The sequence below is a fragment of the Anthonomus grandis genome, chromosome 18 (genome assembly GCF_022605725.1).
Source record: "Anthonomus grandis grandis chromosome 18, icAntGran1.3, whole genome shotgun sequence".
NCBI classification, from domain to species: Eukaryota; Metazoa; Arthropoda; class Insecta; order Coleoptera; family Curculionidae; genus Anthonomus; species Anthonomus grandis.
In genome coordinates, this window is record NC_065563.1 from 8,172,661 (window position 1) to 8,197,247 (window position 24,587).

A 24,587-nucleotide genomic window follows, 5' to 3' on the forward strand; every position below is an offset into this window, starting at 1 on the left:
GAATCTAAAGAAATAATTCCGCCTAGCCAATCTGGATTTAGAAAAAATTTAAGCACTAGTACCTGCCTAATTAACTTGGTGAATGATGTAAGGCTTGATCAGGATCGGAAAGAAATCACGTGCCTCTGCCTATTAGACTTCAGTAAGGCCTTTGACACACTGTGTTACCGGATGTTGTTGGCTAAGCTTCACCATTTTGGTTTTTCTCAGGAAGCTGTAAAATTCTTTGAATCTTATCTAGTCGGGCGTGTTCAGAGTACACTTCTTTATAATGGGCCCAACAAAATTAAATCTGATTACATACCGGTGACAACGGGCGTCCCACAGGGCTCGATATTAGGGCCATTATTGTTTTCATTATACGTTGCAGATATGAACAAAGAGGTTATAAATTCTAAAATACAACAGTTTGGTGATGATTCCCAACCGTACATTTCATTTAATCAAGATCTATTGCAGCATTTTCAGAAGAATTTTAATGATGACCTAAAAAAAATTCGAAGTTTTGCAAATAATCATAATCTTAAGCTAAATGCTGCAAAATCATGTGTAATATTGTTGGGAGAGAACAAAGCCAGAATAGCAAATATTAATCAATATTTAAATATTATGATAGATAATGAAAGGTTGCCTGTTGTCACAGAAGTCAAGAATTTAGGTGTTTACCTTGACACAAGATTAACTTTCGAAACGCATATAAAAAAGAATTGTTTTATCTTTGTTGGATTATGGTGACATCATTTATCACAGCTCTTTGACTAACAGAATTTCTAAATCTATTCAGAAGTTGCAAAATTCGTGTTTGCGATTTTCATATAATATTTTGTATAGAGATCATATTACTCCACACTTAAATAAACACTCAATATTATCTATGGCTAATCGACGTACGCTACATTTAACCAATTTTATTTATAGAGTTTTAAAATCCAAGCAACCGCCATATTTATATCAACTTTTCATATCTAGAGATCACTATCACCAAACTCGCTATACTGGCAATTTTCTTGTACCGCAACACCGTTCTGCAAATTTCCAAAAATCCTTTGCTTTGGTTGCACTTCAAATATGGAACAATATTCCAATTGAAAAAAAAAACTTTAGCACTATCTACATTTTCAAAACACATTAAAAATAAACTTTTGCAAGAGCAACGTACAATTTAATGAAAATGTGAGAAAATGTTGAAATTATCTGACTATTTGTGGCTAGATCTGTGCGTTCTCTGTCAGTCCAATTTATAAATAATAATGAATTATTAGTGCTATTCTCCTAGTGACCTATGGGGGGTTCTTGTGCTTGACCGGATACCAAAATTATTGTCATAAACTGAAAATTATTTACTTTATTGTTAAGTATAAATAGTGATTTTTTTTTAACATCAGAATCGTTGGTCTGTCAACGTATGGGCAGGCATTGTTGATGATCATTTAATTGGGCCATACCTTCTACCGGAACGGTTAACAGCACCTATTTACCTGTATTTCTTGGAGGAAGTTCTCTCTGAACTGCTAGAAAATGTTCCACTAAACGTTAGACAGCAAATGTGGTATCAGCATGATGGAGCGCCGGCTCACTTTGCTGTACAAGTACGCGAGTATTTGGCTCAGCGGTTTGGGCACCGTTGGATTGCCAAAGGTGGAGCAGTTTCTTGGCCTCCTAGGTCACCCGATTTAACGTCGCTCGATTTTTTCTTGTGGGGACATGTAAAGTCTTTAGTCTACGAAACTCCAGTAGAATCAGAGTTCGAAATTTCCTTTTCCGTTCCTGTATATATGGTGATTTATGTAAAAATGTAAAGTGCCATTATAAACTTATTCTTATGTATTTATTAAAGAACTTATCTATATCCAAGTGCTATTATTTTTTAGCGAATATTCCTAGTGCATTACCGGCCATAAACGAAGCAGAAATCCTCTCCAAAATAGATCCGAACATTATAGCCCTGGCTAGAGAATGGACCGAGCACAAAGCCCCAGATGGACGTATGTACTATCATCACGCACAAAAGGGCGAATCCGTTTGGGACAAACCTCAAGCCCTAAAGGATTTAGAAAGTTAGTTGTGTCCGATCTGTGTCATTTTTGTATTTATCGGGGGTTTTTTTTTTAATTAGATGCAAAACTTGCGGCCGCCCAAGGCATTTCAACAAAACCGCCGGGTGAAGAACCACCGATGCTACTGAAATCGACCATATTGGCCGGACTTACGGACTCATCTTCAGGTAAGACATCTAGTTCACAGCATCAGGAGGCGAACGGTGCCGCGAATTCGCCGAAAAAGGAGGAGAATGCCGTGGTGTCGGCGCAGCAGCTGCAAAAGGATAAAGAGGCGGAGGCGAAGGAGACCTTGGAACGTTTACAGGAGGAAATCAGGAGGAAAAAGGAGGAGGACGAACGGGAGAAGGAGAAAAAGGCGCAGGATAAGTCCAGGCCGGTGTCCAGCACGCCCGTTCCCGGAACACCTTGGTAAGGTTTAGAGATTAGTGACATTTTAGTGGAAATTATCGAGTCGCGACAAATACAAATAGTTCAAATTTATTAAAAAAAGGGTACATGTTTACAGAAAAATTATTTAGTCAGTTTACAATTCTTATAGGTCAAAAAAATATTAATTAAATATAAATTAAAATATTAAAAATATATGAAAATAAACAACCAGATAAGTAGAAAATAAAAAGGTAAAATATCCAAGATTTTTTTAATTGATAGTGTGCGCCACTGAAAATGCCTCGAGACCAAGTTTGAAATGGGCTTTTTACAGTATTTATGGCCTTCTTCCCCCTTTCGTCACGACTACAGTTATCACAATTACCTGTAGGTACTCTTAAGGTTACTAATAATTTAATATTTGAAACAGCAATAGTGTATTTATTTTCTGTCCTGGTTTAACAGTTTTTTTTTAATAAAGATAAAAAAAAAGAATAATAAGCATTGTTAACTATGCATTGTTAATTAACAAAAAAAATTATATTCTATTTACCAAAACGAGATGTAAGTAACTTAATTCAATACAAGGGAAAAAACATCAATAACTTCAATTTTGTTACAAAAATAAAACAGTAGACTCAAGAAAACCAATAAATTCTTAATATCGTGTTCGGCATTCCTCGTATCAAATTTTGAAAACTTTCCTGCAAAAAGTTTTCCCACCCTCACGAGCAGCATGTTCCATGGTAGAGAATAAATGTCTAACCGCCATTAGTTTAAATTTTATTAAAATCGTATATTGTACATATTGTTTCGCATAGTATATAAAATACCTAAATTAATATCAATGAACCTTTCAGTCAGCATTATTGCATTATTACGCCTGAGCTACATTTATTACGAAAACCAAGTCACCCATTGTAAATTAAAAGTGATGAATCGACTATTGCATTTACTATAAATACGCAAGGTGAAATTAATAAAATTGAGGCCGCTAGAATAAAAGGGGTATAAGTACAAAAATAAGCATTTTGAGAAAATTGTATTTAAAGTCTATTGGTGTTTAAAAAGGCAGCAAAAAAGGTAGAAAACTCTTTTATGTTGGTCTAATTGTTACTATGGCAGTTATTTTTTGGGTTTAGTTTGTTTTTTCAAAATGTATAATATATGTTTAAAAATTTTGAAAAATGTACTTATACCCATTTTATTCTAAACGTTTTTGGATACAAAATTATACTACTAAAAGTGATTTAGAATGCTCTTTATTCAACTTAAACATCAAAAATCTCTTAAAACAAACACGTAAATGAAACACTATTCATTATTTGAATATAATAACAGGTCTACATCTTCGGTATCTTCTTCATCGTCATCTGCCTTACTTGTCTCTGGTAACTGTTCTTCTGGCTTTTCCGCCAATGGCTTCTTTTTTTCTATTGGAATAGTCGCCTTACTACCAGAACTTTTCTGTTTTTTACTTTTTCCTTTGCCCTTTCCTTCATATTCAATATTATTATAGAATTCGTGATATATTGGAGGAATAAACTCCAATAAGGATTGTAAGTTCTTCCACTTAGCTTCTTTTATTTTTATAGTCCATTCGTTTAGCAAAGAAAATGCATTTCTAAAGTTTAAATTTAAACTATAAAAGTTTTGCCTTTTCATCTCATGGACTGTAAATTTTTTAGAGGACTGTTGTATGACGGTTATCCAGTGTTCTGGTATAAAAAATTTGCGGTATTTTACGTTTAACCTTTTCAATAATACCAAAATCCTGGTCACACTCCATAAACGTATGCCCGGGCTCCAAAAATTTGTGATGAATCTCTTGAATTTTAGTAGATTTTACCAGGAACATAAATAATTTTGCTATATTTTTATTTTTGTTTTGTCCACCACAGGAATCACTATAAGCTAGTATTTTAGTGATAGTTGGAGGTAGAACTTCATTGATAAAATAAATCAAACATGAACCAATTTCTTGTGATCCTCTCGATGCAACTGTCTCGTTCCAAACATACATATGCGATTTTCCAGTTACCAGGTTATGTACACAGAAGTTATAAGTCCAGAGTTGCATAAGATAAAAAACTTTTGAGGTGGTTATAAGTGGAGTGGGTAGGGCTTGCTGGAGATCAAAGCACACCACATATGTGTCAGCAGAATCTTTATTTTCCAGAATATCTGACTTTTTCACAGCCAATGCCTTCTCAGCTTTTCTATGATGAAGGTCCTGTTGTACTTTTACCTCCTTGATCTTAATTTCGTCTTTAGAATGTTTAATAATATTTGCATAGCTATCACACCTACTGCACGTGTCGGAATTAGGGCGGTGAAATCTGAAATTAAATTCTGTATTAAATATGTATCTGTAATAAGATTCTTTCACAGGAGTAGCATTGCTCTCTATGCAATACTCTTTGTACAAACTATACATTTTTTTTAAATTCAGGTCTGATGCCAGATATCGGGTGTTTAAATTTGATTTCCTTGAGTAATGGGATGTGTACTTAGGAAACATTTTGATATGTTCCATTACTAATTTTCGACGTGCAGGTTCCATTTTTCTGCCAGGACCTATACCTCTCTTGTCCTTGGCGCATATGCGATTTATATCCGTTATTGCACAAACCGTTGTAAACCTTTTGTTACTTATGTCAAGGGTTTTGAGAAAAAATATCTTACACACTCGCTTATGTCGAAGGTATATTTCAGTACTAAACTGCTTGTTAGTAGCGGCGTTGTTTCGTTTTCTTTGAACGTCTTTTTTCCTCATGCATGAAGAAATAAAACCATTTTGTAGATTGTAATCGGCCAATGCATAAAACTGTTGAAGTTTTTCTTGTCTGTCATCTTCAGAAATATTTATGCTACACTTGTATCTGCAAGTGTGTTCATAGGGCTTAACACTACGTTGGATATGTGGCTTATTTTTATGACCAATATACGCTTTTCCTGAATTTCTAAGCGTTTTTTTACCTTAATATTCCAGGCACTTTCATTCCGCTTCCTTTTTCTACTTAATTTCTTTCTTTGAAGAGCGTCACTGGGTCCAGCTACATCTTTATTGGAGGCGTCACTATCTAAATCAGAAAACACTGCACTGTTATCTGAAAATAAAAATCATTATTTTATTACACATTAATAAATTTAAAAACATATATGAGCAAAAATTAAGTACCTATTTTAAGCAAAATAGTTTATTTACCTGTTACTTGAGTGTATCTTTCTGCTAAATCAACATCATCATTGGAAGTATCACTTTCAGGTATGTAATCGCTGTCTTCATCGGTGGCAAATGGATCGGAAAGTTCGTCTAAAAAATTAACCAAAATACGTTACGTTATATATACATAAACTATAAAAGCCACAGGTCTGCGAAAAAAGCAGTTATTTTAAAGTATTACCGGTTAAAAAAAAACCTAACCTAAAAGTTTGTTTACCTTGTGAAATTTCGTTTTCCATGCTTTTTTAATGTAATTTAGAAAGGCAGCACTTGATCCTCATGCACTCAAACGTTTTTGTACATAAAATATAACAACACCAGGTAGAAACCATAAAAAACACACAATATAGTTTTTAAACATTCGACGTTATTGGTTTAAACACAGAGTTATTATTTCACCTGAGTGGTTTAAGTTGGAATAAAATGGGTACAAGTGCACTTGCACCCCTTTTATTTTGAACAAAGTTTCGCTTTTAGATACATAGTATTTCTACTCACTAATAGACGGCGGCACAAGTTTGAAAATCACTTGTATCTCTTTTGTACCAAACAAATGTGAACAGGTAGTAATCTAAGTACTTATCTTAGATTTCGTTAAAATTGTACTTATACCCCTTTTATTCTAAACGCCTCAATTAGCATTAACGATCACGTTGTGTCTCATTTAACATCCTGCAAAACCACGCCATCAACAATAAGACAACCCGCAGTACTCGTCACCATGCTGCCAGTGACGTACTAGCAACAAATCAATCAAGGTGCAAGACACCAGTATTAACATTGGTCCTTCGAGCAAAAAATCCAGCTAACCAGGGTGTATTGTTTGCCTGAACTGAGTAGGGTAACATCAAGAAATACATTCGAGAAGATAGCAGTGGATAACAGGAATCTATGGCCATGAGAAAACTGAACAAGAATCAAAGACAGAAGAAGCGTGAGGAAAAGCGGAAGCAATTGATTTGAATCTGTTCAGACTCCATAAACGTCCAACTACACAAATCCGGTCTACCAGTGACATCGACAATTGAGATCGACCATGATCATTTGAATTCACGAAGACCAACCAATTTCAACGGGAAGGTGCCGCCGTGCCAGATAGTCCACGTACGGCGAACCCGCAGTTAGTGAGACCGAAAACAAAACGGGAGTTCACAAAAACCGAAGAATCAGCAGCATTCATAAGAAGACTAGAGGCCAGGTGTAAAGAATTATTTGGCGAAGATTAGGGTACTGATATCGAGCGGTAGTAAATTGTATGATCATTAGTTAACTGAGGATTACATATCTTTCTAGTTGTCCAGGTAACGCTGGCGAGGAAGATTAATACAATTTCTATGGTTATTTCTATGCTCGTTAACGCTGGCGGAAGTAAACATTGAGTTGGTCCTATAAAACCATACACCACTAAGTACAGTATCTTTTCAGCCTAGTTAACGCTGGCGAAAAAATATTGTATCGGAATCAAGTGAACATATTCAAGCCAGTTAACGCTAGCGAGTATAGTCATTGATTTCTGCTTAAATTGAACGCATTACAACTAGTGGCAAGCAATAAAGGCTCTCATCAAAACGATAACAGCCCAAATTTCGGTGGTTTTAAGTACTGGAAATCGGCTGCAATATGACGACAGCGATTGAGGAGATGAACAAACTTGCCCTTGCTTAAGAAGAATTAGGAAAAAGCATTGTTCAAGCAGCATCAAACTTCAAAAAAGATAGCGCATTAAGAAAGACCGCCAAAAACGTTACTGATCGGTTAGAAAAGCTTCATGATATATGGCAAACAATCATCAGAAATCACAGCAAAATGCTTAGCTTTGAAAATCAACATCAGAAACAACAATGCCGTATTTTACAACAAATTATAAAGATCAAATAAAAGTAAAATACGAAGCTTACAGAAAAATGTTAACAGAATGGCAATTCGGTGAACCCGAAAAAGAGCAGCTTCTTAGACTAAAGAAGCAGCATCATAAAATTGAATATTTTACAGAAACCATCGAGGCAATAAATGATGAAACGATGGGACATATTACGGCACTCGGCTGTATACAAATGCAGGAAGACCTCAAGGGCAAATGGGAAGCTATCGAAGAACTAAATGAGGAAATAATGATCCATGAAGCACTACACACTGATCAATACTTCACCGAAAACTGGTTTCAAGAAAGTCGTAAAAAATATAACACAGCCATGGAAAAAATAAACAGGATCAGGTTAAACACACCTACCACGCTGATGGAACAGCCTGTACCAGCCATCAGTAGGCAAAGGATACAATTACCATCCATATCCTTACCATATCCATATCCTTATAGTTTTTGTCTAGTTCTGCTTTTTGTATGAGAAAAGGTATATAACTGTTTTAACTGATATTTATTTTTTTTTAATTTTCTTGACAAAATAATCAGTGGTGCGATAATTTTGTCCAGGAGTTTATTTATCATGTAAATATTTTTTGACGACGTCACTGGTAAAGATTACTTGTGTCGGTGGAATCAACAATGCGATCGAGCGGCGTTAGGATGTTATTGCCTTTTTCTATAAAATAGGGATATTATCTACATTCATTTAACTTTGAATGTTGACTTCTTTATAGAGTATGTTATCATATTTTAAGAAAAAAAATGCTTCATATTTTATTAAAGAGGAATAGTATTATTTTGCGCCTGTCAAAATAGGTGACAAATTTTATGATATCATAAAATGGGTTTTTTTCTGCCATTTCTACATAAGCATTTGGCATCATTGCCTCAGATGTTGCAAGCAAAGAAACGGCCCATAGTCCCATGGCAATGCTAATTCTAGCCTTTCAATGTTTTAAGTTTAACTCCCTTTTCACATACGATTGCGTGTAATGTAGGTGCAATAACTCGTTTAAATGGCTCAAATTGTAAGGTGTTATTTAATTTGACTATTGCATTTTACAGTCAATATTTTCAACTCAATTCAGTATATTACGATAATTAACCAATTTACAAAATAAATGTAGTATATAAAATATTCAATAAAATAAGATTTTATATCGCAATAAAGCACTTGAAGTATTATTACTATCATTAAATATCTAGCATAAATAATATACAACAGGTGGTTGGTTTAAATGTTTTAAAACAGAGTAACTACAATAGAAAAGAAGACACACTTTAAGCAAAGTCAAGATATAAAATTATATTGCACTTAAGCAGATTTTAAAATTCGTTGAAGTGAACTCAGAGAACAATGAAAAAAATCTGTACGCGGATTCCGTGTTCTGTCGCTTTCAACATGTCGAATTCTAGTGTTGAATTCCACTTCTAAAGTCAACACGTCGCCAAATATGTATTCCGTGTACCCATCGTTACCGGTTCGGTAAAAGTCGGGATTTATCAACATGTCGCATTTTGGATACTATTCATTCTGAAAATGTTTGTAAATAACCAAAATAAATGTAATGCAAATAAAAACAACACAAACCTAACAAAAATGAAGCTCGTAACAATATCAAGACAAATTTAAGAAGCTCAAAAAGGTACTACCAAATACCTACAATTTAAAAATTATTAGTTTTACCTTGTATGGGTATTTAGAAAAATACCCAAAGTTCCATCAAAAAAAAAAAAACAATTAACAATTTTTACAACCGTCAAAATTTACAAAGCCGGCAACGCCGTGGCAACTTTCTTGGAAGCATCTCGCTGTTTGGGGACAGGTGATTGGTTGATGACATCGCGGTCATTAATTTATTATTTTTATGCAGCTCTCTGTCTTTCTCTATCTTATTGGATCGCATCGTACCAGGTTTTGTGTAATTTTCGGAATAATATCGATTTCTTGCGGATTCAGTGGCGACGGCGTATGTTAATACTTTTGAGCTATTAAACTGTTTTTATTGTTGTATTTTTAGGTACCTACTTAATTTATGACCTATGACTTTTGAGTAGTGTAGCATAGTTTAGTGTATTTGCTGTTTTGTTGTTGTTTTGTGTTTTTTGTTTCTTTGTTGTTAAAGTTCATAATTTTCAATAGTTTTTATGTTATTTACGTTAAAATAAATAACTTTATTCATACAAAGGCAATTCATAGCCAGGCAAGAGAAGTGATTGCGAATGTTTATAGGTAAGTAAAATGATAATAAGAGAATTATAAAGCCTAAGCACAGTTATGAAAAAAAAAAACATTAAAATAAAATCATAATTTATGCGACACTAAATTTCAGAAATTATGTACCTAATGTTGTAATAAATAAAAATCATATTCAATGAAATAAAACCAAGTTCGATTGCTTTACAAACAAAAAAGATTTAAAGTTAATGTTGGTTATTTTGAATATAAAATGTCTATAAATATAAGTAATATGAATCGGAACGACGACTAAAAAAAATCGAATATCAGGATTATATACTTCTTGTACAAATTTTTACGGTTTGCGATGAAGAAGCTACTAATAACTTCGTTAATCTACCAGTAAAGCGCAAACTTGAAAGAGTATCTCAACATATTGGCGTAAGCATTTCAATGGTGAAAAAAATTCACAAAGAAGATGAAGAAAGAATGCGGACGGACCCCAACAAAATGTTTTCTAGTCCCAGCAAAAAAAGCCGCGAATGACGAAGATGGAACAAGACGACAACTTTCATTTTCAAATAGTTAGACACCTAATAAGTCGATTTTATATGGAGTTTAAAGTTGTGCCCACTACCAGAAAGCTGTTGCAAAAATTGCCAGAAGAAAGTTTTCCTTATGGCCGAGAAACTCTTAGAAACTTATTAAAGAAAAATGGCTTTTATTGGCGAAAGTGTCAGAATAAAAGAAAAGTTTTAATGAAGCGACCCAATATTTTATCTTTAAGGTAACATGATTTCTTAGATACTTTAAGGTTTTACCGATTACATCTTTAAGGAAATAAAAAAACACCGAGCCGAAGGTCGAAATATTGTCTATTTAGATGAAACTTGGATAGACAATGACCTAACGTTTAAAAAATGCAGAATGAGACTGTTACCGGAGTGGTTAGCAATATATCTTCAACAGGTACAAATTGATTATACTTATTTAAATAATAATTTAAATTATACATATTATGTAGTAAATTCAATGTTTAAACAGCATAATTCGGATTATCTGCCATGCTCTTTTCCTCGCGATAGCCAGGCATCGAGTACGGCACTTTTATTTTAAGTGAATAAACTAAGTAGATTATTACAAATTTTGTGTTTTCTTTACTTTTCTTTTATCTCAAACTTCCCTAACCTTGTCTGTCAGGCGTAATCGAGGTGGGTTACGAAAATATACGAACCATATGTACCTATATCATATCTAAAGCATTTTTTTATTACATATTTACAAATAAAATATTTTAGACGACCTTAATTTCCATTTTAATATCTTACCTACAAATACCTATTTTAAAATTAAAACCAAACCATATTTTTTTAATATTTAATACATTCAAATCTGTGTAATCGGTTTATAAAATTTCGCACGTCACTGGCCATTTCATGAATGAAATGAGGCGTGTCTAGTCTACAACGACGTTCCCCGCACCGACACCGCTTAGCTACAGATTTGTTGGGCAGACTTTAGTAGGAGGAACATTTAGTTAAGCTGACACAACAATTCAAGAGACTTTATTACATTGTTAAGAAACTTGTGTGTTGTGACAATATCGCAGTTTTTACGTCGAGTCTCCAACTTTTCAATGTTCAGCAATCTATACATTTCACTGTAATTAATATCAATACAAGAAATATTAAGCTTGTAAGCAATGTATCTCATGAATTTACGTTTAACTTTTTCTAGACACATAATATATTTAGCATAATAAGGTGACCATACACATGAATTCGACTCAAGTTGACTTTGGAAGTCTTGAAGTTTCATGGAATCAATACTGCTGAAATCATGAGTGTCCCTCTTAATAAAACCTAACATTTTGTAAGCCTTATTACACAGGTTTTCAATATTTTTTGAAAAAGTTAGTCTGCAATAAAAAAGCACCCCAAGATCACGTATCTCTGATACCTTCTCAATAAGTGAACCCATTAGATGGTACTGGTGGACTAAAACTCCTGGTAAATTGAATATATTTGCATTTTTTTAGCATTTGGAACCATTCTATTGCACCATAATTCAAATTTGTGAAGATCAGAACAAAGTTCATGATGTGCCAAGTTACTGTCTATAATTCTATAAATCTTAACATCATCAGCAAAAAGTAACACATTACAATAATCAAAACAATGAACAACATCATTAATAAAAAGATTAAATAAAAAAGGGGCAAGATGGGAACCCTGAGGAACCCCAGAAGTCACTGGAAAAGGACTAAAATCGTTGATTGAATATTTGGGAAGATACGCAATCCTGTGTTAAAAAGTGTACCCAGTCGACTATCGGATTGCCGTTCAGTTTCGTGCACCGTGTGGTGCTGCCGCGAAGCGTCAAATCTAGGAACGATTTATTTTAGCTGCGTGGACTTGGCTTTTGGCTTCTTTGAGTCAGGTTTTCAACGACGCTGGAATCTCCGGTTACGCAACCGTGTTGGATATTTTTTTAAGATATGGGATGATGCTACCAACCATGTTTTTTTATTTTTTTTGAACATACAGCACGGTGTCATTTATGTGGGGGTCAAGTGATAAGTGATATACTTAAGGGTGGAGGCATATTGATTTCTTAAAAGTTAAGTTTTAAAAACAAATAATTACTTACCAAAATATGTTTTTGAGACAAAAATTAATACAAAAATATATATAAAAAGCTATTTTTACAAAATTACCAACAAAGTTTAATACAAGTTATAATTCCAACAAACATTATGTTTCCTCCATTTTGTGTTTAAGAGGGTCAAGTTTTTAAATAAAAAGCCCGTTGCACTTAATTAACTAAAAACTAATATACAAAAAATATGTGGAACAAATTTTAAGATATAAGTAGGTTTCACGTAAATATTATAAAGAATAATTGAAATAATTCATAAGACTTAATACCGATGGTAATATAACTTCTTGATCAATAATTTTTTGTAAAAAGTAACCCATTTTGTCATGTGATTCAATATCTGAAAAATTGTGCAGCGTAGTGATATCTGTAAAGTAAGGGGTTGTGAGTGAGGATGTTAATAGAAATAGAAAATAGGCCACATTTTAAGTTTTAAGCGACACGGGAAAATTCTCAATTACCAGTTGTTACAACTATACTTAAAACTATAAAAAGATACCTAGTAACAAAAAAAAACATTTTGTTTAAAGACCCCGCATCACGGTTATACAGGACGTCAATAGAGGTGGTATAATTAGAGGAAAGTTAAGCAATATAGTGTCCTTTTATAATAAAATCTAAATACTTCCTAAATTTTGCAAAAAACTGAAATTTGGCAAAATCATTTTATTTTTTTTTCTGGCGTTATTTCAAAATATATGACAAAAGTTTTTATTAAATGAATAATTTATTGTGACCACTTTTTTTGGCCTATACGATGACACCTTTAAATTTAAAATACGACGTTCTGTCTTTAAAGAGCCATCATCAACTTGTTTTGTTTTTTATTTGTCGGCGCTATAGTGACCATTTGCAGTTAAACGACGCGGGAATCTTTGGGCGCCCGGTCGTTTTGTTATTTTTTTAAGACAAGGGCGATGATGATAACAGCGCTTTTATTTATTTTGTTATTGCCGATATTTAAATGCGCTGTGATCTCGCATAAATAACTAGATAAATGTGGTGGTCAAGTAATGTATTGGAAGTTGCTATCTCTTACAACTTAAATTTTATGAACAAATAATTACTTACCAAAATCCTTTTTTGGGACAAAAATAAATAAATAAAAACAAAACAAAAATTCAATAAGCTTTTATTTATTAATTAGAAAATTAACAAAAATATTAAATAAAGGTGATGATATAGGTAGGTTTCACGTAAATATAAAAAGTAAATTCAATAATTAAAGATTTAATATCTATGTACGGTACTATAGTTTTTTAGAGTCCATAATTTTTTCAAAAAGTAGCCCGTAATGTGATTTTTGACAATACGGGTTTGTGAAACTAGCCAATATCTCAAAAACTGTGTAGGGTAGTGAGATCTGTGAAGTACACTTTTTTTGGACAAAAATATTGAAAAATAGATACCTTCAACTGAAATTAATATAAAAATAAAATCGCAAAATTTAAAAGGTTTTGAATAAGGGTGTAACAATACTATAAAATATAGAAAATAGGCCACATTTTAATTTGCAATACAGGCAAACACTTAATTACTAATTCTTAAAACTAGAAAAAGTTAATAAGAAAAAAAACAAGTATTTTGTTTAACAGTATGAAGGGTCTCATCGCGATTATACAGGATGTCCAAAGTAAGGATGAGCAGTAAATGGTTTAATTAGGCGAAAGTTGCGCAATATAAATGCAATGATTGAATAAATGCAATCTAAAAATGGAAAAATACCAAATACTTCCTAATATTCAGGAAAAACGTGAAATTTGGCAAAATGGTTTTTTATTTTTTTCTGGCGTTATTTGAAAATATAAAATAAAATCATTTATACTTTGCTGTAAACACTTTCTCTCATTTACAAGTTAACATCTTTAACTTTTAAATACGACGTTCCTTCTTTAGAGAGTCATAATCAACTTTTTTTCTTCTTGTCGACGCCATGTTGGCCACTTGCACTTTTGAGTAACCCTTTTAATTACTTTTTCAACGAGGTAATTTCTAGTGAGTAGTTGGAATCATCCGTATTAAATATTATATACCTCTCTCTCTTTTAAATACAATTTCGAATTTCAAAAAATTCAAAACATACTTTATTCATAAATACATGGTACCTACTTGTTGACATGGTACTTCTATGATATAAAATAGGCACATTAATCGACATATTACTAACACATAATTTAAAAACAATACACAATAGTGGGTTCAACATACTAGTATAAACACAAAATGTATTTTCAATTTCAAAGCAAGACGACTTAAAATTTTTTTAGAGTAACATCACAAATTCTAACCTTTACATCTTTACTAAAAACTAATTATATACTATTGGCCTATTCCTAACTATCTTCAAAAAATTCTAATGCTATAAAAATACTTGCTTTTAAGAAGTTTCGTTAAGGACTTTTTAAAGCGAGGAGAACTTTTAGAGACTTTTATGACATTTGGAAAATGATTAAAAAATTTTATGCTCAAGTAAATAAGAGAATTCTTAGTTCACTTTTCGGGATGGGCATTGGAATATTGTATTCTTTTCTGATATTATAATGTTTTAAGGAGGCATTATTTTGAAGATACAATTTATATTTTTTATATATTAGCCAAGCAGACTCAACAATAAACAAGCAACACATGGAAAGTATCTTTAAATAGGGGTCTGCATGTCCTGTGGAGATTTATGACACATATATTTAATGGCTCGTTTTTTAAAAACAAACATCGAGTCAAAAAGCCGTTTACTAATGCAACTCCAAAATGTTATTCCATACTGTAGGTATTTTTGTATGAAAGTAAGTTCCAACTTTCAACAAAAAAAAAAATGGATCGTTTTTGCAGATATCAATCTCAGTTTTTGCCTCCTGACATATCTCCATAAAACTTAGGTTTATGATCGATAACAATTCCAAGAATCTGTTAAAATTATTCACTTCCAATTTTTTGTTGTGAATCATGAACTGCTCTGAACATAAAAACTTAACAATTTAGTCTTATCTTGTCTATGTTTAAAGACAACAAATTAGCATCAAACCACTGTTTAATCATTAATAAATCTTTAGAAATTGTTCTTGTTAATGTGCTTTTATTATTGTCTGCCCATAAGATAGTGGTGTCATCTGCAAAAATAGTGAAGAATCCTCTTATCTGGAGAGACGCCAGGTCATTTATATACAAAAGAAATAAAATAGGACCGAGAAACGAACCCTGCTTACTACACAAAGTTCAGACAAACTGCCATTTGGCCAAACAAACTTTTTTCTGTCTAACAAAACAAAATTTTAACCATTCTAGAGCAACTCCCCTAAACCCATATCTAGAAAGCTTACCAAGCAGTATTCCATGGTTGACACAGTCAAAGTCTTTAGAGAAGTCGCAGAATACCGCTGCAGCAAAGTGACCTTCTTTAAGCTCAAATATAATCTCTCCAGGAATGAAAACATTACTCGACATTCATTTAATATGTTATTTTTTTTAATTAGGAAAGCTACCATTCGTACTATAACCAGTTTCTCAATAACTTTAAAGGCTTTTTAGGCTTTATATTTATCTTTTTCATGAATGAATTTCATCATGAAAACAATTATTGAAAATACTTAAAATACTAAAGACCATAAACATAATATATTGATTTAAAATTTTCTTAAAGTAAAAAAAAGAAAAAGAGAAAATGGCTCTTATAGACATGAAGAGACAATATCTTTAAGAGTTCGGATTGATTTTTGTAGATAAAATAGATAATTTTCTGTGAGGTTTATAATTAGATTTTTTTAAAGATTTTCTAATAAGATTTTGAGATTTCCATTTTAGGTTGTTATAAATCAAAGTCTTAATTAATAAATGCAAAAATTTATCAATATGCTGTGGACATAGGTTTGGTTTATTTATATTTATTTTATCTAGTAATATTTTATTAATTTTTAAAGGATTTTATTGTGTTTTGACATAAATTTGAAAAATTCTCTGATGGGTTTATTAGAGAAGATACATTATTTGATTTTGCAAAACTTTTATTAATTAAAAATATTTCTATCTTAAAAAACTGAGAACATTGTTTTTACATTTTCTTCCACCCACGATACGCACACTGATTAATTTTGCCTAAAGGAGCCATTGTCTCACAAACTAAACACATTTACATATATCTATCTATTTGTGATTATGATATCCAAGAAAATTTTTTAACAACTACCAAATTTCAATACGGCAAACACGAATCTGTGCAAAAACTCTCCCACACGACTCAGGGATGATCGGCCGATTACTAATGAGAAGCGACGGACGAAATTATTTTCGCGCATACTGGAGAGAATCGCCATCCTTTTTTCACGCATATTTGCGGTCACGCTTTAGCCCATAAGGTTGCGTATCTTCCCAAATATTCAATCAACGCTAAAATAAAAATTATTTATCTTTACAATCTGTGTTCTTCCAGACAGATATGACTTGACACCGATGCCATAGAGTGACAATTTCGTAACCAGGAGAGAATGATTAACCATGTCAAAGGCCTTGGAAAAGTCAGTATATATGGAATCAACCGACATACCGTTCTCCAAGGCCCCCGACAAAGCTGTTTGGTAAAGCAACAAATAAGTGGTAATGGATTTACCCCTGACAAACTCATGCCGCTTAGTTGAGATTATGTGACAAAACTTTCAAGAACCTTTGCAAAGTGACAAGCCAGAGAAACAGGACGATAGTTTTTCACATCATCCCTCGACCAATATTCTTAAATATAGGAGTCAAATAATATTGCAAATTATCTGAAATTTCCTTAAGCTGTAATATAAGTCTAAAACATCTAAATTTACAAAATAAAAACACTATTATTTCGTAACAACAAATAATCGCTTTTTTTGCCTATTATAGGTGTGTGGTATGGACCGGAGACGGTCGCGTATTTTTCTACAATCCGTCGTCGCGTACGTCGGTCTGGGAGCGTCCCGACGAGTTACTGAAACGCACCGACGTCGACAAAATGGTGTCGACGGCGCCGGAAGCGTTGGCCGGTATCGTTAAACCGGACGCGAACGATGAGAAAACTGATAAGACAGCCCCGAAGCAGCCGAGAAGGAATTCGGAGGACAGTGACAGCGATGCCGGAACGCCCGCTAAAAAACCCAAAGTTGACGTCGATTTGACCAGTAAGTTAACGGATTTTGTCTTATTGCTATTTGTTAGGGAGATTGGAGAGAAAAAGTCAGTGTTTTCATTAATTTTTTTTTTGGTTATTTATATCTTTGAAAAAACTAATACAACTTCCCAATTACTAGAAAGGAAAGTCATCTGGAAAGTCGCCTAATATGGGGAGGTTTTGTTTGAAAATAGTAAAAAAATTGCATGATATGTTCAAAATTGGAAAAATCTCGTAGTGATATTATTTTGCGCCAGGACAGATGATATATGTACAAAAACACTCAAATTTAATTAAATTGGGGTAGTGATCCTATTATGTAAAAAAAAAGGCATCTCGCCAAATTACGAACCTGTGGGCACCTAAATTGGGGCGTCGAATTTTCATATACACACACCTTTGCAGAATCCAGTGATCGATTCAGTGGGTTGCAAAGTGTATTTAAAAAAATATGGATGTTGTTTTTAAGAAATTAACTTTAACATCTACTAAGATACATTTATTAAAAAACAACTTTCTTATAAAAAAAAATAAATTCAAAAGACACGATAAAAGTCCTCAAAACATATTTTTTCTTTTTTTGCTGCTGCAAGTAGGGCATTTAAACACCACTACGGCCTTAGGACCAAGGTCCGCGCATAGTGTATGGGCCCACTTGTAACACACAGTGCAGCGAACCCAGTCACTTCGTGGTGTTCACCTTCGTGGTCATCTGAATAAAGACCACTGCAGTAAATGCACTCCGCATCTTCATCAGATATTGGGTCGTCTGCAGAGTCATCCATATATTGGGCTTCGCCTTCTTCATCAGATGATTCTCCTGACGTTTTCCCCTTTTTGGGCCTACTTGGTTTTACAGGAGCTACAGCTTTCTTTTTTTGAGCTTTGCGTTTTGTTTAGTTTTCTTGTTTTGTGACTCTTCCAAATACGTTTTATATGGCGTCTCCGTAATATGTTCTACTGATCCGGAACGCCCACTTTGTTTGCCTGGATTCAAGACTGGCTTCGCTAGGAATAACAAACTTCTGTTGTTTGGGAGTTGCCGGTATTGCGGGACTGTCTAACTGATTTTGACCAGAACAAGACTTCTGACATTGTAGGCCGGATGGACCAGGTTTAGATATGTCCTCTGTAGAACTGGTTGACACTATTGGATGATTTCCTAAATTCTCATCAGGAATGGGATCATTTTGTAGAGCTTCCATATGTGGATTTGGAACTGTTTGATCAACAATTGTGTTAAGAAACTCGTGTGATCCAAACTTATGGCGATTACAGGGAAACAAGCTCGCCTTTTCAAAACCTTTTGCAGCGATTTCAGCAGTCGCCGCTTTTCGGTAAGCATTTCCAAAAAGCTGTCCAATCTGGTAAACTGTTACCACTCCCCTATCAGCATGATTTCGAAGCCACATTTCGATTTCTTGTGCATAGTAAGTTTTAAATGGTGACATAAAAGAAAGATAAAGAAAGATAAAAGAAAGAAAGATGTAGCGGCTGCATCTTGTGCGAACTGTGGGGAGGGAGCCACACTATGTAAACGTGATTACTGCGAGCTGGGTTAATCACCTCAATATTTCTGATATGTGTAAAATGACCATCAAGTACCAGGACAGCTGGATTATCTGCTGTGAGCTCTACATGCTTTAAAAAATGTTTAAACCAATCGGTAAATAATTCCGATTGGATCCATCCTGAAGGGTGACAGGCATAAATGGACCCTAGGGGTGTTCCGTCCGTAAGTTCTTGCTTCATATTTTTACGCGGGAATATCATTAGTGGAGGAATGAAGTGAACCTCGTTCGGCAGCTTGCAAAGCACCTATTTGCTTTTTATCCCTCAACCCAAGAACTTTTGTATGTTTGTGTTGAACCACAGTAATCCCCGTTTCATTGCAATTATACACACGTGATGGGGAATGCTTGATCTTTTCCATAATGGGTTCATAAATATCAAAGACCCTCGAAACAGCTTCGCGTGTAAACCCTTTTGCTCTTGCGTAGGAAGCGCCTTGGGGAGTTCGGACGGAAAGCTTTTTATGTCGTCTCATAAAATTTCGGAGCCATTTTTTACCAGCTTGCTCCTTTTCTTTAGAGAATGGATTCTTTAAATTGTTCAATTTTGCCAGCTGGTAAGCCATGCATCGCACATCTCTTCGCGAAAGGCCAAAATATCTTTCTTCCATTTCAAGGCAATATGCAACCAGTTCCTGTTCTAATTCTTGCGGTAAAATCGAATTTCTACCCATTTTGGTTTTAAATACCTCATCAGGAGAAGTGCCTTTATTTATAGCATAACGTTCTAAGGTTATCTGTGGAACATTGAAGACCCGAGATGCTTTATAGCTACCCATTTCTTTATTTCGCATAGCTTGTACCGCCGCCTTCATTTGAACAGGGTCCCATTCGTTTTGGCATCTGCAAATAAAAAAACGACATACTTAGTTGCAATACATTACTAAATGGTTCCTAATATGGGGAGCCCCAAATTAGGACTCCCTTAACTCCCCGTAATAGGAGACCCAGTCCTCTAAGGTTTATAACCTCAAAAAATAAATACTAACTTTTTATTATTTAAAATAAACGTAAAGAATCAATATTTTATCTACAAAGCTTCATTCAATAAAAAAACAAATGCTTAATCACTTACCTTGGCGCAGTTATTAATGAAAATCGTTAACACGAATAAACTTTATAAATATTTACGTTCAGATAACGTGGGATCACGCTTTCATATTTTGAATAAAACAGGTGTTCATTGCTGCAGTGTAGGCATCCAGACATACTCTACATAATAGAGTGCGTGGGATTAGTCGTATACCCTCACCGTCTAAATCCTAGATCTCCCCAAATTAGGAAACTTCCCCATATTAGGCGACTCTCCTCTACATCAAACTTACACAAGACAAGAAGTCAAAAATAATATGTATGCACTGTTTAAAAAAAAAAACACACAACAGCTGTCTTCCTAGACCTTAATAAAGCCTTCGACTTAATTAATAGGCAACGCATAATAAATTCCCTAGAAGGGAATATAAAATAAGTGGACAAATGATGTTATTTATAAGTAATTTCCTTACTGACAAAACATTCCAAGTTAGATTGGGAAACACATACTCAAACTACTACCGGGTGACAGAAAAAAGGCAACACTTAATAACTTTTTTATTTTTCAATATAAATAAATGAAATTTGGTATATCGATGGAATAGTTAGTTATAAGAGCATCTTTTGACATGTTCTATTGTTTTGCATCACTTCTGGTTTAACAGGAAGAGACACTAACTTTCTTATTTTAAATGGGACACTTGGTATATTATTACGTATTTCGATAGAAAATAATATTCTGAAAACAATGATGCTCTATTTGCTACTTTGTGTTTTATATACGTAGAAAAAAATCATTTTTTTAAATTTTTAAATAGGGTGCTAGTAAATGCGTTCAAAGTTTTAATTTTAAATCAACTAATCACGGAAAAATAGTTTTCATTGCATTTTATGACTTAATTCGTTTACACGCCTATTTAAAATGTCCAAACTATTAATTTTGGCATTTACTTTATTTTTTTAAATAGCACATTATTGGGAACAACCACTTTTGAAATGCGGTTTCTTTTTCCCAATAATTTGAAAAAATAAAGTAATTTCCGGAAAATTGGTTTCAACCGAGTTGCCAATTTTAGTTATGTTATGCATACTTTTTACCTTATTCTATTTAAATTTTAAATACAAAATGTGTAATAGTAAATTGGCTCAAAGACAACTAAATTAATTTTGACGAATCAAAAAGAAAATTTGAGCTTTACGATTTATTATGTGCGCATAAGCCTAATACGACCACTAAAATTATAAAATAGACAACTTATTGAAAGAACATGGACATATTTCACTAAGAACACCACCTTACATGTGCGCATTAAACCCTATAGAATTAGTGTGTGCCGAAGTAAAGAGAAATATAAGAAATCATAATATTGGTGATTTAGCAGTTATATCAAATTATTAGATTTATATTAATATTAAGGGTATCTGTCAGTTCCAATCATTGGAAAAATAACGTCAGGCATGTTATAGTTATAGAGAATAGGTGTTGGAAAACTGACCAGACATCCCTGAAAAATTAGTTGTAAAAGAGGATGATGATGAAAGTGATGCTAGCTCTGATGAGTTAGACGATTCAAGAACACATTGATCCTGATTCTGACTAAGAAACAATTTTTTTGTGTTTATTGTTTTTTGTTTATTGGTATAAATTTAAGTAAGATTACCATCAGCGTATAATAGACATTTAGTGTAACGTAAACAAGATTTTATATTATTAATGTATATAATAAAAAAAGGGGTTCTAAATGGGAGCCTTGTGGAACACGCTTCTTAGTGCGCTTAAAGCGATTGAGTGCTTGATTACGAAGATTTTTCATTAATCTGATGTTATCTGTTATCCAGGGATTATATTATATGTATCAAAAATGCTTAATATTGTTGACGTTAAAAAAATCTACTTTTGAATCATTGTTGTTTATCAGATAAATGGAATTCCAAGATACACTTTCGATGTCGGCCTGAAATTCAGCCTAATCAATACGTCTAGGGGTCTAAACAAATATGAAGTATTGGGTGTTTTGGCATTAATTAGATTCAGATGGACATAAACAAGTAAGTGATCTGAAACATAAACATCTCGAGTGCCAACATCCTGTACAATGTTAGGATGGCAGCAGATCAAATCGATTAACGTAGAAGTTGAATGAGGTACTCTTGTTGGTTCTGAAATCATCTGACTGAGACTAAAGATATCCAAAATATTATTTAACTGAATAACCTGAGAAGCATCATTATCCAGCACATTTATGTTAAAATCACCAAAACACAAAATCTGGTTACAACCGGTGTAAAAATTAATTAAAACATCCTCAAAATAATTGAAAAATTCCTGACAGTTGGTTTCAGGAGGTCTGTAAATATTTCCGATAATAATTGATTCACCCATTATCTCCACCTTTACCCATATATGTTCAATTATTGCCCAGCATTCACTTTTTAAGATGGAAAACTGAATGTTAGATTTTATATAAATTCCAACACCACCCCCTCGCGTACTACCAATGCGATCTTGTCTAACTAGATGGTATCCATTAATAGAAGTACTTTTGTAAGTTACATTTGGATTAAGCCAGCTGTCCGTTATACCAAGTACACTACCGCTCAAAACTATTTGCCCACATGTGACTGTTTTAAAGTTATAACTAAAAATAATAAGCCCATCAGTTATTCTAATAAATTAAGCGTCTTTTCGAGAACCTAAAGTCTAATGAGGAAACGGTATGCTTCCAAGGCAGTAAGGGTTGGTTTGAAAATTTTAAAAAGCGATTTTCGCTGCACAACGTAAAAATTACAGGAGAGTCGGCTTCTGCAGATCACGAGGCAGCTAATCGGTATCCGATGGAATTCAAAAAATTAATTGAAAGCAAGGGATATCATCCAGATCAGGTATTTAATGCCGATGAGACAGGTTTATTTTGGAAGAGGATGCCTACTCGAACATTTGTGTCTCGAACTGAAAGATCTGCCGGTGTTTTGGAGAGCGAATCAAAAAGGTTGGGTTACTGCAACATTATTTACAGTACAGCTTCGTACCCAGTGTTAGGCAATATTTAACCTCAAAATCAATGTCATTCAAAGCTTTACTTCTTGTTGATAATGCTCCCGGCCATCCTGAATCCTTAAAGTTTGCTGATCCAAACATAGAAGTTCGTTTCCTGCCTCCTAACACTACATCATTGATACAACTATTGGATCAGGGAATAATAGCAGCCTTTAAAAGATATTATGTTAAGCGAACTTTCAGTTATGTATTGAATAGCATGGAACAAAATCCTGGTCTCACAGTCACTGAAAGTTGGAAAGCTTTTAATATCGCCCATAGCATAATATTTATCAAAGAAGCAGTGGATGAGTTACGTTCATCAACGTTGAATGCCTGTTAGAGAAAGCTGTGGCCAGAGGTTGTGGCAGACACATCAATAATTCCTGACAAAGCAACCGAAATTGAAGAGATTGTAAATCTTGCACCAAATTCATGGCGATGGTTTCGACGAGTTGCAATCAAGTGATGTTGAAGAAGTTATAGTTTCTAACGACAGTGAACTATCGGAATCAGAACTGCTTGAAATCCTGGAAAATACATCAGATATCGAAGACAATACAGATGATGAAACCCCCGACGAGCCGACGACTACTACAATTACTACTACATCCCTAACGTTAAGTAGTTTACAAAAAATTTTATCAACCGCACAACAGTTGCAAGATTTAGTTTATGATGAAGACCCTTCACTAGAAAGAAGCTAATTAATGAAAAAATGACAATGAAATATCGGAAACAGCTAAAATGAGATATATGGTGTTATATTAAAAAAAAAAAAAAGATTTCAAGGGCTTTAAGAATTTATAAAAAAATAATATGTGTTCCATAGGAAAAAAAATTTTTTGGAATATCAACTTTATTATGAAACACCCTGTTTAAAAATATATAACATAAAAATATTTATCATTGAAAGGTACTTTGAGAAAGTGTTTTCAGAAGTCAATTATCTTTAATAGCAAAAAAGTTATGGCTAATTACCGAAATCGACCAAATTCAAGAAACGCCCCCTAGCGGCCAAACAGTTTGACATAGTAAAATTTTGATAACTTTAAATTTTTTTTTACAAAATTTGAGCTCATGACATATAAGTCAATTTTTTTCTATCTGTTCGAAAAATACGAGTTTTCTGTTAAAACAGTCGAAATCGCACCACCCTGTACAGGGTATTAAAAATAAAACTTGTGATATAACTAATTTGTTTTACTATTACCACAGCCATCTTTACTTTAGCCGCGAACATCGCAAGGCAACATCGCGAACCGCTTATGCTTCCGGATCGATTTAACAGCCGTATTCAACGGGACTCGGCAATGATTTTAAGTTTTTTTTACTAACAGAAATGCCCGTTTTGTTGAAGGCATTATGCTATTCATTGGAAAATAGATTTGATATGATTTTTTAACTTTATTTTCATAATATCAAGATCAAATTTTTTTTTGGCTTTTTTCGAATAATAATTCTAC

At 33.5% G+C, this 24,587-nt stretch overlaps 1 protein-coding gene across 1 annotated transcript in view; it reads left to right on the plus strand.

The window, feature by feature from the left end:
- Positions 1 to 24,587, plus strand: part of LOC126746864 (transcription elongation regulator 1) — a 114,474-nt gene that overhangs the window by 40,987 nt on the left and 48,900 nt on the right. The window contains exons 7-9 of the mRNA XM_050455254.1: positions 1,872 to 2,057; positions 2,117 to 2,468; positions 17,217 to 17,491. Coding sequence (XP_050311211.1) covers positions 1,872 to 2,057; positions 2,117 to 2,468; positions 17,217 to 17,491 — 813 coding nt within the window. The remainder of the gene's footprint in view (positions 1 to 1,871; positions 2,058 to 2,116; positions 2,469 to 17,216; positions 17,492 to 24,587) is intronic.